Below are 15,044 nucleotides of genomic sequence, written 5' to 3'. Positions count from 1 at the left end.
GCCAAATAACAAACTTGGCTGATCGATCCCAGAGATAGGAGATGAGGTCAAACATCGAGGATGAAACAGAGAAGGGAAAATTAGGAGATACTTGTGTCAAATGAGATCATAAGGATGCAGGACTGTGAAGTTGCTGCATATCAAATGCGTACATTCATATCCACAGACACACAGATGTGATATATATACCTGTGCACTCCAGGCTTGCTGTATCGCAGAATATTTTCTCCGGTCCCCTGACGGGTTTGACCTCTTGGCAGAAGGAGTTGCCACAAATACCAGGTAAATAGGCTGAAACTGAAATAGAAATTACCCACATGACCATGGTATGGTAACTTTAAACCAGCAGAGCTGCCAAGAAGAAACATCAAGCATCCTCAGTCAGTCAGAATTCTTTGGACATATCATCAGGAAAATGCATGTTTTTAGGTTTTCTTAAAAGCCTTTGACAAATTATCTTGCTGAAGGGAAAATTTAACCTCTCAGGTTAATACTATTATCAATTAAAAAGTGTCTGAGACAGAAAAGAAAGGGTAGACACACCCTCCTCAGAAAAGAAAGAGAAGTCAATTTCCAGCATGATAAAGGTTAACACAAATCACCCACAAAGATCAGTGTTGTGGTGTTTGATCCATATGTTAATGATCTGGGAAGTGGGTGAACAATGAGACTGCAGATGACATCAAATTATCAAGGAAGACTGAAGAACTCCAGGGGATCCTAATAAAGCTGGGTGCACGGACAGCACAGTGGTAAATGAAATACACTGTTGACTGTTGCAAAACATTGCACACCAGAAGGCATTAATTTGATTTTTTTTACATCTTAATGGTTTCTAAATTAACTGTAGTAACTCAGGAAAAGATCTGAGGATTGCAGTAACTTGCTGATATTCTCTGTTGAAGAAATGGTAACAATTTAGATTTTAATTTAAAGAGAAAAAAAGCAAACAATGTAAGGAGTTATATAATAGGTAGGCTGAAAATAACATTGAAAATATGGTAACGTCAGTAGGTAATTGATGGCATGCCTTTGTCTTGACTACTGTCCAGACCTTCAGCTGGAGAAGTGATGGAGCAGTGCCAGTTTCATGCTGCTGAGGAGCTGGCTCATTGAACTCTGTTCTGGACTGAACAGAAATAGCCAGACTAGAGGAAGTTCAGAACTGGATGATGAAGCAGATAAGAGGTCTGCAAAAACTTCTGCATGAAGAACAATTATACAGATAATGAAGCGCTGAATGAGGAGAACATGGCAAAAGTACACTTCCTGAGAAGGAGAGTCAGGAGATGTTCAGGGAGCCTGAAAGGCTGCAAATACAGTATGGGCAAATAAAAAGTGGGATTTTTTTTTTTTGTTCATACACCGCACAAGTAATCCCTGGGACTCATTGCCACAAGATATCATAAAAATTAGTAGTGTTCTAAGAAAAGCCTGAGCATTTATATAAGGAGTAAGACTATCTGTGACTACAATAAATAAGAAGAACTTGCAGATTTGGCAAAGATGCAGTCCTTTCCATATACTTAAGAGCATAACCCTCTGTCTAAGAAGTGGGAATCTGAGAGAAGCGTCTCCATGCAAAAGCCTTATACTAGTAAATAGAAGAAAGATTAAGATTTAAGATTAAGCTGGAGGAAACTTTTGATCAGATGATTTTTTCCTTCAGTTTCTAAGCTCCCCTTTTAGTAATGATAAGAGGAGGGGAAGGAATCCAACATGAAAATGAATCATAAACTTCTGTATTACAAATGAAAATCCAATCTGAGCAGGTCCTTCCTGCAGGGTCTGCTAGTGAACTTTTTGGTTAGAGCCAGGGCAGTGCATCCTGAACTAACCAAACATCTTTTTCACCTGGCCTACCACAGGCAGGCTCATTTCTTTCTGCTGTCCCACGGGTAGATTGTGCATCTTCAGCACTGATGCCCCTTCCCAGCACTGCAGGCTGTGAACAGTCTGAAATTGTGATCTACACGAATAGCCTTGAGTTTATGCTAGTGTCAGTTTGTGGGGAGCAGGTGGGCTGTCCTTAGTGAGTTGTACTGATATTCCTGAAGGAGAAGTACCTGGGGCAGGGGGTGGGGGGGGGGTGTTGAACTGCCTGAGCCAACTGGAGTTGGACTGAGGTGGGAAAAGAAGGGCTCTCTTTTGACCAACCTGGAGATGGGTTTGGCCAGGAGGCCGCTGAGTGCCTTTGCTCTCTCCCTGCAGGCTGCTCGGCAGAATGGCCACGGAGGAGCGGCACCTCTCCTCCAGCTGTGGGTCCTTCATCAAGACCGAGCCCTCCAGCCCATCTTCTGGCATCGACGCCATCAGCCACCACAGCCCGAGCGGCTCCTCCGATGCTAGTGGTGGCTACGGCATCGCCATGGGCAGCCACCCCAATGGCCTAGACTCACCACCCATGTTCAATGGCACGGGGATTGGCAGCGGGTCCTGCCGTAAGCGTTATGACGACTGCGCCAGTGCCATCATGGAGGACTCGCCCACCAAGTGCGAGTACATGCTCAATGCAATCCCCAAGCGGCTGTGCCTGGTGTGCGGGGACATTGCTTCTGGGTACCACTACGGCGTGGCTTCCTGTGAGGCGTGCAAAGCCTTCTTCAAGAGGACTATTCAAGGTATGGTGGGAAGGGAGGGAATCCGAGACATTCACTCCATAGCAAAAAAGGGAGGCGGCCCCAGACATTGTTGAGACTGCAGTGTTTCCATGTCATATAAAAGGGGTCAAGGGAGGGTGAATATAATGCACCTAACCCTCCATCCTTTTGTATGCCTCCTCTCTCCTCCTGCCCAGCTCTGGTCCTTCCAAATCAACTTGGACATGAAGTTGGGCTTTGTGGTGGTAGGAACCTTTGCCAAGTTCCTAGCCTGGCTGGTTACCAGATCTGGGTATCTGGCCTAGTGGATCTTCTAGCCTCTGCTAGTGGCACTGATACCCTAACGTGGCTGCTAGTGGAGTGAGGACTGGGAAGGAAATGCTTTGCGCTCTAAAGGTGGTTTTAAGGCCCATTTGAAGAGTGGATGCCCCTGCCGAGAGATAGCATCTCTTTAGAGATGTCTGTATCTTGAGGTGAAAGCTCCAGCATTACAAGAGTAGAGAGACTCTCACTCTGTCCTGCCAGTCTTAATTTATGGCCATGGACTCCATACAGACCTCACCACAAGGCTGGTCAGGGCACTTGGATGAGAGGCAATCCTGTGTTCCTCCTTCTCCAGCTCCATCAGCCCTTTTCATTAAGATGCAACTTCTTTGAAGATGAAAAATTTAGGCACTGAAGGAGATAGGGATACCTAGTTTTTGTCAGTCTTACTAAGGATGAGAAATTCCTCAGGTGATTTTGAAAACCTCAGTGCATGTATGTGTAGATGAATTGCAGTGCCTTGCTCCTGCAGGTACAATTCACATATGAGGTGTGTGGCTGTGTTCTGACTGCCAAAGGTATGCTGCAGATGTGCACACACACAGGTACAACAGTACAGCCGAAAGTGGGAGTGCATTCAGGCAAGCTCCAATATCCATGGATGCTTGGGTGTACTTACACAAGCAGGCCCTGTGTGAGCAAACATGCCTGGATGTACAGATACTCCCTGTATTTCCTGCACTCTCTAACTGGAAAAAGGACAGGATCATTCACCTTCTAGTGGCAAGTGTATTGAGTTTACCCAGCTGTGGTGGGGACAGATGTCCAGTGAGCAAGCAGCTGTGTGTGTACTTGGCTGTTGGCTGGGGTCAATCCACCACACCAACACTTCCTTGTCTCCTGTGAAATGAAAGAAATGCACATGTGGGGAGGGCACTCGTTTTATTTTTGTCCATTGGATGGGCCTGATTACACTCCGTCACTGAGGATGTTCAACTCTGGAGTGGACAGAGCAGTACAGAGTGCAGTTCAGCCCAGGTCTCTGCAGAATTCACTATTTCTGGCTTAATTTCTTAGATTCTAGATGTGTCTCCTTCCTATTATCCAGCTGTGGAAATAATCACTCTGTATTGCCCCACTGACTCTCCCTCTTTTCTTATGCCATGTGGAAAGCATGGCCATCTGTAGGGCATTGGCCTGGCAGGGTTTCTGTGATTTGTCATTGCTGAATCTCCTGTGATTGAATGTGAACTTTTACTTGGACTTCTGTCGACACTGACTCTGTCCCTCCTCCAGCACTTGGACGCATTCCCAGTGTTCCTTTTTGGCACATTCAGGTGCTAAAGGAGGGACAGGGTAGTACTCCGAAGCAAAGCCCTAGGGGCTCCTTATATAGGAAGAGACTGAAAAACTAACCCCCCATGGGAGCGATACTGGAACATCTCTGTGGCAGAGGGGAAGAGAGGCTTAACCTGGAGAAACAGACCTAGGAACTTTTGAAGAGTTTTCAGAGAAAATCAAAAGAAAATGATGCAGGGTGGCAGTAACTAGAGCCTGTATCAGCCTGGGTGATATGTCAGCTGACTTAATCCCAAGAAGGGAGAGTGCTTCCTTCCAACCCCCTCTCCCCAGCACAGCCATATTCTTCCTGTGGTTCCCTAACTGACTGCCTGTTAACGTGTAACAGATGGGGGAAAGGAATAAGCGGAGATTTCTCTCACCCTGTCATCAGGTTGGGCTGGCGGCTGAGGTACCAAAATGCTTTTATTCCCAAGAGTGGGAGAGTCGAGTGTGTTGTGCCGGGGGGTGAGCAATTTCAGCTATGGAGCTGAAGGCTGAACCCAGGGGAGTAGGCAGCAAATAGGGCTGCAGAGTTTGGTTGAGTCAAGAAAATGCACTGTTCCCAGGGCTCTGCAGCAGTGCATGCGATATCTAAGCACAGCCCTGCGTATGCAGGGAAAAAGGGTTTAAGGATCACGTAAAAGAGGCAAAAGCCTTTCCAAAAGGTGTTCCTCCTGCAACTCTATTACGTTCAGTAGATGTGTTAAGCATCTAACTGAAGAAGTGGGAAGCCATCTAGGCTGCCTAACATCGATATAGGGTGTGCAGAAGGCATGCAGATGTGTATGTTATATAATTGCATTCCCTGCTAGTATCAAAAGACTTGCCATGATTCTGGTAATGGGAATGGTGTTGACTCAATAGTTTGGTCACAGAGATGGAGCTATGACCCCAGGATTTCCCAGGTGCTCAGGAGATACAGTAGGTAAATTCATCATAAGGCTTTTGTGGTCTTGGATGAGCCACTTCTCTCTGCTTGAGCATTGAAAGATGAAAAACTAATTACTGTTACGAGAGTACTTAATCTGGTGGCCCTACGTTTGGTAACTTTATTAAGTAATAGGTGTGCATGCTCCTATAAAATGGCTCTAAATCTGTCCTGAATGATTAGACTCCTGCAACCCTATCTAGATACCTCTGACCATGAAGCAGAGCTTCATGCAAAGTCCCCCCTCCAACTACCCCCTCCTCTGCTACAAATGACCCCAGTCTGCCTATTGTTTTTTTTAGCTGCATTAACTCATGTAAAACTGGCATGCCTTGAGGCAGGGGGATCTTGCAGTAGCTTCTCCACTCCCCCTGCTGCTGCCACAGCAGTGGGAAGAGCGGACATCCAAGCTGCAGAGCTTCTTTGAGCCCGACAGCTCTGCAGCTCACTTTCCCCCTTAGCCAGGTGAGGCCAGGCTGTCCTGAACAGCACGAGGGCTGTTGCTTTTCGGATGATGGGGAGAAGATAGGCTGAAAGCCAGCATGGACATAGCTGGTTATCTCTGAGGTCACAACTACAGCTATGTGGGAGTTTTCCATCAGTAGGATTTTTCCAAAGAAAAGCAGAATTTTTACCGAGTCAGATTTCCCCAAGGAAAATTTTGATGATAGGAGAAAAAAAAGAAGTCAGGGAAACCCAAACCATTGATTCACTTCAAGCTGAATTGGAGTGGTTGGTTTTGCTGAACTAAGCCAGGATCACACAATACATCCTAACCTGTCCACAAGTTATGGGCGGGTCACTCCTGCGACCTCTCTCATGTTGTGTTACATAGCCCAAGGGAAGGATCAAGGCCTGGAAACCCGTGTGCCATTTCCACTTTGCAGCACTGGCAATGCTTGAGATGGAAAGGTGAAAACCTGCGATGAGATGACAGCACATGCCACTGGGTTACAGGCCTTTCTCTCTGGACATGTTATTTTGAACCCCAGGGCTGGACTTCCCACACTTTGAGGCAGTCAGAAATTCTGAACTGACTTGAAGCATTTTCGGTCAGCTAGGCTGCCTGACAAAATCTTAATCCTATTTCTTTATCATTGTATTGCTTTGTGGAAACGGTGCTATGGGTCCCCATTATATTCTAGCTGCAGTCTGCATTTCCTTCCATGATGCAAGTGTCCTCCATAAAAACATGTGCCATGGGCATCACCTGACTTTGTGAATATTGTGGAAGGTGCAATCTAGCAAAGATAGGAGAGAATCTGAGTTTCGGGCATGCTGAAGTGTGCTGCTATTGGTGCTTAAGAGAGATATGATTTGAAACCAAGAATTCCCTATTAGGTGAATGTAATGGAACTGGTCTGTTACATGAAAGATAATGTGTTTTGGATGTTTCTGAATTAAAATTTTTTTTAATTTCTATTCCATGGAAATCCTAACTAATCCTTTCATACAAATTTAGGACAAAGGCAAATGCTGGATTTCTTATGGGATACAAATTCTTAATCTAACTTTATTCCTTCTTTTAATGGTTTGCTCCATAGATAGAGCATTATATATATCAATCAAATATATTGCCATTATCTTTTGTTCATCAGTCGTTACAACTGGTAGGTAGTTTCGCCTGTTCTGAATATTAACTAATAACAGTACTGTGTAACGATATGAGCCCTTTATTATTCAACATATTCATGACTATGGCTACCCTTCATCTATTTTTCATCTTCAAATAGTGAAAATTAAGGCTGTTTCTAAAATGACCCATTAATATAAAATAAAAGCTTAAAGCTCAGCAAAATAAATCTGAACTAAGATTTCCCTCTCTGATCTTTGTGAATCATCTCATTGTGGGCTTGGAACTCATACCTGTAAGGTGATACAACAGGACTTGCAAGGAGTGATATTGGGGAGAACTGGTTATTGGAGAGTCAGAGAGAAAAGACACATTTACCATCATCTTCCAAACAGGCAGGTTATGTATCAGGCAAAGTGCCTACATCTGTGGATTTCCTGCTTAAGTCTTGCAAGCTTCAAACTCAGTGAGTGTAGCAATACAACTGCTGTGCTGGGATGCCCTTACACCAATAAGGGGCTTAAAATGTGGATAATGCAGCTCAGAAGACTTGTAGGGATTTATAACAGGCTTGTAACAAAATCCATAGTCTTCTAGGGCTTCCTGGTTGTCATTACGGTGGTTACAGTGGCTCCTGGGAAGGGAGGAGCAGTTGAGAGAGTTTGCTCATTTTCATGAGCAGAAGAGCATTACCATCCACAGGATCAGCAAAGGGCCTGTGAGATGCAGAAAGGAGGTTTTGTGTCCCTGCAATAGTGGCCATGGCACCCAGGCACTGTCCTATCCTCCTGTCCTTCTCAGAAACGTGTCTGCTACTTCTCAGGTGGGAGTTCACAGCCAAAAAACAGGAGATACTCTGAGCTTTCCAAAAACTTTTGAAGCATAACCAGGGAAAGTGTAATATTCCCTGGATCTAGTGCCTGAGTGCTGCTTACTATTCACAGCTCTAGCACTCGGATTCAGAAGACCATCTCCAGTGCAACTCAATGCTATGAGTCTTGTGTTTTCTTTTTGCCTCAGTGCATCTGTACAGAGAACTCTGTGCAGACAGATCTTTTCTGTGGAGCTCCAGTAAAGTATTTCTGTGTCAGAAACCCTACAGACAAACTTGCTGCCAGTAGGTAGCCCCAGGCCCCATCTCCTGCATCCTCATGCAAGCAAGAGGCTGATTTGAGTGAGGTTGTGCGAAATGTCCAAGTCCTGTTTCGTGGAGCAGGAGCCAGGTGTGCTACCCTGAGGAGGCCAACAGTGTTGGTGTTACATCTATAGCTACCCCCTCTTCCTCTCATAGGATCAAGAGTCCTGAAGCCTTGGTCCTCACATTTCTGTTTTTCTTACTGTATAAGCCACATGAAGTAAAATTTTGGTTAATCCAAGCACTAGGGCTTATCTCACCTGCTTTTCCAAAGTCTCCTTTTCCTGCAAGTGAAAAACTAGGGTGGAGAGTTTTTTGGTTTTGTTTTTGGTAGTTGGTTTTTTTTGTAGTTTTTTTGAGTTGGTTTGTTTTTTTAATTTCCAAAAATATGAGCCTCTACTGATGCTTTTATATACTCAGGCACCTAGATCAGGTACATGTCCCTGGAAGCATAAGACAGCCGTGCTGAGAATCAGGTCACTTATTCAAGTGCCTAAATACAGATTTACAGGTCCAATATTTTAATCCCTTTCTTTGGAAACTGTGGCTTAAAAATTAACCTCTCTTACCTCAAGCAGATCATTGGAGAGATTTTCTGATTTTCCCAAGTACCTCTCCACACACCGGGGCTCAGGCTATGATGCCTCAGTTAGAAGGGCTAATTTAAGTGGAAGGTAATAGAGAATCCACTCCATACGTATTATCAATGTTCCCCGTCCTGGTGCAGGAGGTCAGACTGGTGCAGGAGGTCAGACTGGTGCAGGAGGTCAGACTGGTGCCTGCTGAGGGCAGAGGAACTGCTGGTCTGGCACTACACTCACCGAGGGCCTTTTTACAGTTTTCAGGCCCATTTTCACTGAGACACCCAAATGATCTGTTTACCTTCAGTATCAGAGATAAAAAGGATTCAGGACACAAGCTTATGGGTACTGAAACGAAAGTGTCATCAGAGCTAGAGGCTTATTGAAAAGTCAGGTTGCTTTCTCCTGCAGGCTGTCCCAGTCATGCAGAACAGCTGTACCATGGAGGCATTATACTGACTGCCTGATGGGACTTTCCTAAGGCTATGGTATTTTGCAAGCAGTTCTTGTAAAACAAACAAACAACAAAACCAAAAAACCCCAACCAAACAATTAAAAAAAAATGGGGTCAGTGTAACAATTCTTACAAAAATTGGGATAAAAGGAAACAAATGCATGAGCTGAGGCGTCTATGAGATGGATTTCCCTGGGAATTCCTGCTCTCAGCCATCTGGCCCCAGGGGACCGATGGAGAGTGGGACCACACCCTTGGTCACAACTGCGGCATGCTGTGTCAAATCACTAGGGTGAAAGACATGACTTGAACGAATGGAATTTGGAACTTAATAGCAGATATGTCTGAATCTGGGTTTTCCCCTGAAATTCAGGAAAAGCTGCAGTCATCTGGTCCTCTGTTTGAGTCACCCGAAGAAAGAGATGAGAAGTCTGTGTGCAGCAGTGCAGAGCAGGACAGAGTATGCAAGGAAGGGAGAGGAGAGGGAAAGAATGGTGAAAAGCAATGAAGAAGAAACCAGAAAGAGAGATTGGGGGGGAAGGGGGGGCGTTCTTCAGAAAGCAGACACTGAAAATGTTTTAGCTTTAAAGACTTTCTTGTCTACTTCTATCTAATCTTTCCTGAGTTTCCTTGTAGAAGGGCTTTAAAGAAAGGCAGGGTCAGTAAGCAGGGAGCAGCTTGTGGTCTCAGCGCTGTACTAATTCTGAGCCCAGCTCCCCTGAGAAGCCCTGTCCATAACTTAAGCAGGAGCTGGGTGGGACTTTACTGCGCTCCCCAAGCTCAGGGAGGCATTCTCCTCTTCCCAGTCCCTCCCCTTCCAGAGAGGTATGGTGGCTATGGGGCCTCTTGAGTGACCAAGCTCTGGTGTGCAATTTTCAGGTGCTCCTATTATGTGTGCACTGGAAATGATGTTCCAAACTGTTTAACAGTCAAAGGTCTAATTTTACAGAAAATAGGGCAATTTTGCAGTTCTCTAGCATAAAAAACATGATCTATCACTTTAATAGTCCTTGGCTGTTTCTTAGCATCTCTCATCTAAAGGCTTTAAAGCGCAGTTAGACCTTAATGAATCAAGACTCACAATCTCCCCAGAAGGTAGGATTGGTGCTCATTTCATTTTGCAGATGAGCAAACTAGGACACAGAGAGGAAGTGATTTGCCCTCCAAGGCCACATATGAAGGCTTAGAACAAATCTAAACTCGGATCTGGCCACCCACCACTTGATTTTTGAAGCCATTATTTAGGTAAATCTTGTGCCATGGCATCGCTGAGGTCCTAGCAGTTTTTTCAGATCAAATGTAAATATTGTCCGAGTAAAGGAAATCTCTTCTAATAAGCAACAGTTCAAAGCAAGGCCTTGTCTATTAGATTATCCCATCCTCTGCCCTTTCCTTCTGGGTCACATAATCTACAGTTCACAACACACAGAGACTTGACTCAAATTTTATACTTGCATACAGACTTGTCCATGTGCACCCTTGTGTGCTGACGCTCTTCTGCAGGGCCTTGCAGCACCCCCAGCTGCTGCAGTGAAGGGGAAACTCTTTCGGAGCCCCCTGTGCCGGCAGGCAGGCTGGTGGTGTGACTGCCAGCCACTGGGAGGCTGCTGGAATTTCGATGAGTTAATCTCATCACTTTATCACAGGGCACTTACAGAAATTACAGAGAGCTGTGAGCAGCTCACAGTGCTGGCAGCCAGCCCCAGGACCCATAAAAGAAATTGAGACACACAAAAAAAAAAAAGTCAGAGAACTTTGTTAAAGTTTTGGAGATGATAGTTTTTCTTGGACGAGTTCTGCTTGGGTAATGCTGATTGTGCCTTCCCTGATGATGTCCCTGTTTCCTGCAATAATGGCAGGTATTGCCCCCAGCTGTAGCTCTTAATCCATGCAGTGCAGAGCATGTTTTGGGGCCTGATATAAAACTCCATTTACTTTGGCAGCATTGTCTTGTGTGAAGAGGGTACAGTGGGCCTCACCTCTAGCATTTGCACCTGTAGAGCGGGCTGTGAGACACAGCTGCTGGTGCTTTCTTCCTTTAGACTGGGCGCAGTGTGTGGAAGGGGAACATGAGCCTGTGTTCAATGTGAAGGCAATAAGGTGTGCTGAATGGGACGTCCCACCAGTGCTGGGTGTATTTTTTCACCTGTGCTTACTAGCAAAGCACATGGTTGCTGCACTACATGGTGGCCACTGCTTTGCTATCCAGGAGGGAGAGCTTTGCCCAGTGCCCACCCTCCGCTGGCTCTGCTCCTTTAACAGTTATGATCCCAGTACAGAAGTACCTTTGAGAAGTGCTTATTCAAGCTGTACAGACAGTGTGTATATGGTAACCAGTACCTACTCTGACACTATCACATTTAGTTGTGATGTAGGTTTTGTAGACCGTTTCCAGTACTTCGCTTGTCAAGGGGTCCATGGGCTGGAGGCGTAGGGAAGCTGGGGGATCTGCTTGACACAGTGTAGAGGGACCCTGCGCTGCCAGATGAGAGCTGTCACTGCCTCCCGCTGCTGTAAGGGCTCAGTACACTTGGTGTAGTGTCTCTGTGTTAGGGGGTGAATATTTGGCCTTGGGACCACAAAACATGAAATCTTACATCTCTCCAGAACTCTGGTCCTGGCTTTAGTGAGAAAGGTGGGCATTGAAACTAAGGCAAAACCTTCCAAAGTGAGACTGCGTTTGAATTTTATCCCAGATTTGTTCCTGCTCTGTTCCTTCCTGTGTGGGGCACAGCAAGTATCTGATCATGACGTCAGGGCCTCTGTACTCATGGGTCTGTAATATGCTGGAGCTCTGTGTCTAGAGCAGGAGTTTGTTTATTACCTTGAGATCAAGCCTGAATCTCAATTTCCAGCTCTCCGAGAACCTTGATACATTGCTGGCTATTGAAATTCAGGTGCTGCACAATGACGAAATACAGTCTGAATGGAAGCAACTTGTGCAGCACACGATGCTCCTGCAGACAAACTGCATTTGGGGGGCAGATGAGCAATGGTTAGGAATGAAGTGGCTGGGCTGGAGCTTAGGGGCAAGTTGCAAGTCTTGTGACAGAACAAGAGGCAAGAGGTAGAAGGTTTATAACTAGTAGGCAGATCACCTTTAGGCTTTGGGGGTTGTGTGCTCCTGGGGTTTCACCCAGCATGGGCCAAGTATAGTGAGATAAATCAAATGGTGCTTTCTTCCTTTTGAACCTGTGCTCTGTCTTCCACTCAGATTCCCAATGGGCTTTCCAACTGCTTAGTTAGCCCCAAGGTCTAATCACCACACCCAGAGATTGGTATGTATCAGATTGTTGGTCTTTATTTAGAGGAAGGAAGGGTCTTGCACAAGAGCATAGAAATCCATTGCAGAAGTAGCAACAAAAATCAAGTCCTGTCCCAGTGCTACTAAATTGTAAGCTCTACTTCTAATCGGATGGTATACAAAGTCTGTACTGTGTGTTCTCTCAGCTCTTACCTACACTCCTCCCTGCAGCTCTGACTGAACTCTTGAATCTCAGTTTCCTGCTCTAAACCACCAAACTAACTTTTCCATTCTTCTGAACTGACTGTAGCGCTTAGAAATCCTTTTTGGAGCTGCCTGATTTACCCAGTAGCTAGACTGCCTTAAATGTATTGTCATTGTCAATGCATCACTGTCAAGCTTAGATTTCCAGTCCTGCTCCACAGCAAACATTGAATAACCGTCTTCAGAAACATCACCTCCAAAGCGAATGGCAGGATGGAGATAGCCATTTCTGTTTGTTGTCTTCTAGGACTAAATAATTGTTGCCTTACACTGTGGTCCAGCATAATTCCACTTAGGTCCTCATAACAGACCTTCGCATCCATGTTTCAGTTATGTTCTTCACTTATGATAAAATACAATGTGACCAGATATAAATTTGGGATGCTTCTTTCCCTGTTTTGTCTTGGAGGCAGTGTTGTGAGGTATTGTGACCTGATCATAAATGAAAAGGAATGAGGAAAGAAATACCGATGCTCTGTGCAGAGGGGTGAGAGGCAGATGCACAAGGACTAATAAAGTAAAACTGGAAAGATTTGCATGGAGAGCCTATGTTAATTTTACAGGACATCTTATCCATTTTTCTCAGTCCATACCTACTGCTTCCCTGCTACCTGCAGTATGCCAGCTGGCAGGAGGAAGCAAAGGGGGAAATGCCATCTCTGAGCTCCCTGGTCCCCCAGGCAAGGCAAGAAAGGACAGGTGGCATCCATCCCACAGACATGGAGCAAGACTGGCAGCAAGAGGAATGCTGCTAATGTCTGAAATGCTCCCACTCTCAGCCCTGGACTTCAGGGAACAGGCCAGGTTGTAAGGGATGCAGCACAAGGGATGATGACATGCCTGGAGGACACATTGTGCCTGAAGGCCCAGCACTGCAGTCAGCCCCTTGGATGGACAGGTTTCTCCCAATACTTAGAGCAGTATTGCTTTTATCTGAAATGTGTTCTAATAAGTAGTGCTGGGCTTTCTAAGAGGCATCATCAGCCAGCTGTGGTCCCAGAGTACGTGTGTGTACAAATGAGTGAGCAAATATACAGCGTATACAGACTGATGGCGGTGGGAATATCTGGGCACTACAGCCTGTCCCTGGATCAGCGGGGAGAATGTGGTTCCTGGGTGACCGTCTCTGTGTTTGATTGCAGGGAATATTGAATACAGCTGCCCGGCCACCAATGAATGTGAGATCACGAAACGGAGGCGCAAGTCCTGTCAGGCCTGTCGCTTCATGAAATGCCTCAAAGTGGGGATGCTAAAAGAAGGTAAGACAGAGTCAGACTGAGAATTGTTCTCTGTCCCAACAGCACCTGGGACTCCAGGCCTTGCAGGAACTCCTAGGCTAACTACACACTTGCCCTCTCTGGCTTTCTGAAGGTATCTTCTTACAGGCTTTGTAAAAGAGTCAGGATCAGGGCAGTGATCAAGAGGGCAGTCCAGAGAGGAGAGTCGTTCTAGTCAGCACCCTCATGCTAGGATATTACTTCTAGCACTTGCAAATTTGATAAATAATAATTTGATAAATTTTGCAGTGTTGGGGAGGAGAGGCTCTTGCATGATCATGACTGGGTTGGCTGGGCTTTGTAAGGGAAGGATGGAGTTAATGCAGAGCTATGGCAGAGTGTGCAACGAAGGTTTGCCCATATTCACACTCAGGAGACTTTGTGAAGATGGTGGGTAGCACAGGTTTGTCTGGGAGCTGTGGGTCCCCTGCCCTGCATGCTCAACCTGCGTTGTTCTCAGCCTATTGATCTGTTCAGCGCTCTCTGAGCAGTGTTCAGCTTCTCTCTTGTGCTGCTTTTCCTCCCCCCGCCCCCCTCCCCAATCCTTATCCATTCAAGGTGAACCACAGGGAATTCAGTGGCAATTAAACACATTCTTATGGATTGACTTTAAAGCTTTGTTTCCCTTGGGTCCCTCTGGGAAAGGCAGTGAGCAGAGGAGGGGGAAGGAAGGAGAAGTGTTGCATGTAACCCTCTGCATTGCTGTACCTAGCAGAGCATGGTACCCTTGGTTTAACCACAAGAGCAGCTGGCTGTGGTCTGAGCAAGTCCTGTATGCTGGAGCCAAGATGCCAGCCCGCACCTTGCTTCCAGGTCATACCATCACAGCAGCTGATGATGAATTGTACAATGTCACTTGAGCGTGTATTGCTTTGCGCTAGGGCGCTCTCATTTCTTGAGAGGCAAGTTGATGGCAGCCAGTGTTGTTAAGAATGTAGATTAGATGTTAAACCCTGTTCTGTTCTTTGATGGACGTGTAGTTTCTGTGGTTAAATATCTTCCTGCTAGAGCACACCAGTTACCAAGGGGAGGAGATGCAGACTTGTGTAGTCTGGCCCTCCCTGACCTAGGTGTAGAGGTGGTAGACTTGGAGGATCTTGATCCACTGCTGGGAGGGAGGCACCTACTTTTGGAGTTAGTAGAGGGACCACTGGAAACCTGCTTCTCTGCATGTGGTAGTTCGGGGAGGGGATATATCCCCTTACCCACGCGCCAGTCCACACTAGTGATGCTGGCTTTAGTGGGAGCACAGATTGGTAATGCACTCTAGCCTGCTCATATGAATCCCATAAAAAAAAACCCTTAAAAGCCTGATGTGGCTCCAGTCACGCTGCAGAGCAGCAGCATGGGTCCAGGCTCACTGGCTGCCTGTGTCTGTGCTGC

The 15,044-nt window shown here is 46.0% G+C and overlaps 1 protein-coding gene across 1 annotated transcript in view; it reads left to right on the top strand.

Moving 5' to 3' along the window:
* ESRRB (estrogen related receptor beta) overlaps positions 1-15,044 on the top strand; it is a gene marked incomplete at both ends in the record, with an annotated part of 84,786 nt that overhangs the window by 42,201 nt on the left and 27,541 nt on the right. Inside the window, 2 exons of the mRNA XM_082317541.1 lie at positions 2,212-2,621; positions 13,527-13,643. Of these exons, the coding sequence (XP_082173667.1) occupies positions 2,212-2,621; positions 13,527-13,643 (527 nt within the window). The remainder of the gene's footprint in view (positions 1-2,211; positions 2,622-13,526; positions 13,644-15,044) is intronic.

This window comes from Platalea leucorodia (genome assembly GCF_965183815.1).
Source record: "Platalea leucorodia genome assembly, chromosome: 7".
Classification (NCBI taxonomy): domain Eukaryota; kingdom Metazoa; phylum Chordata; class Aves; order Pelecaniformes; family Threskiornithidae; genus Platalea; species Platalea leucorodia.
This window is presented reverse-complemented; position numbering and strand designations above follow the sequence as displayed.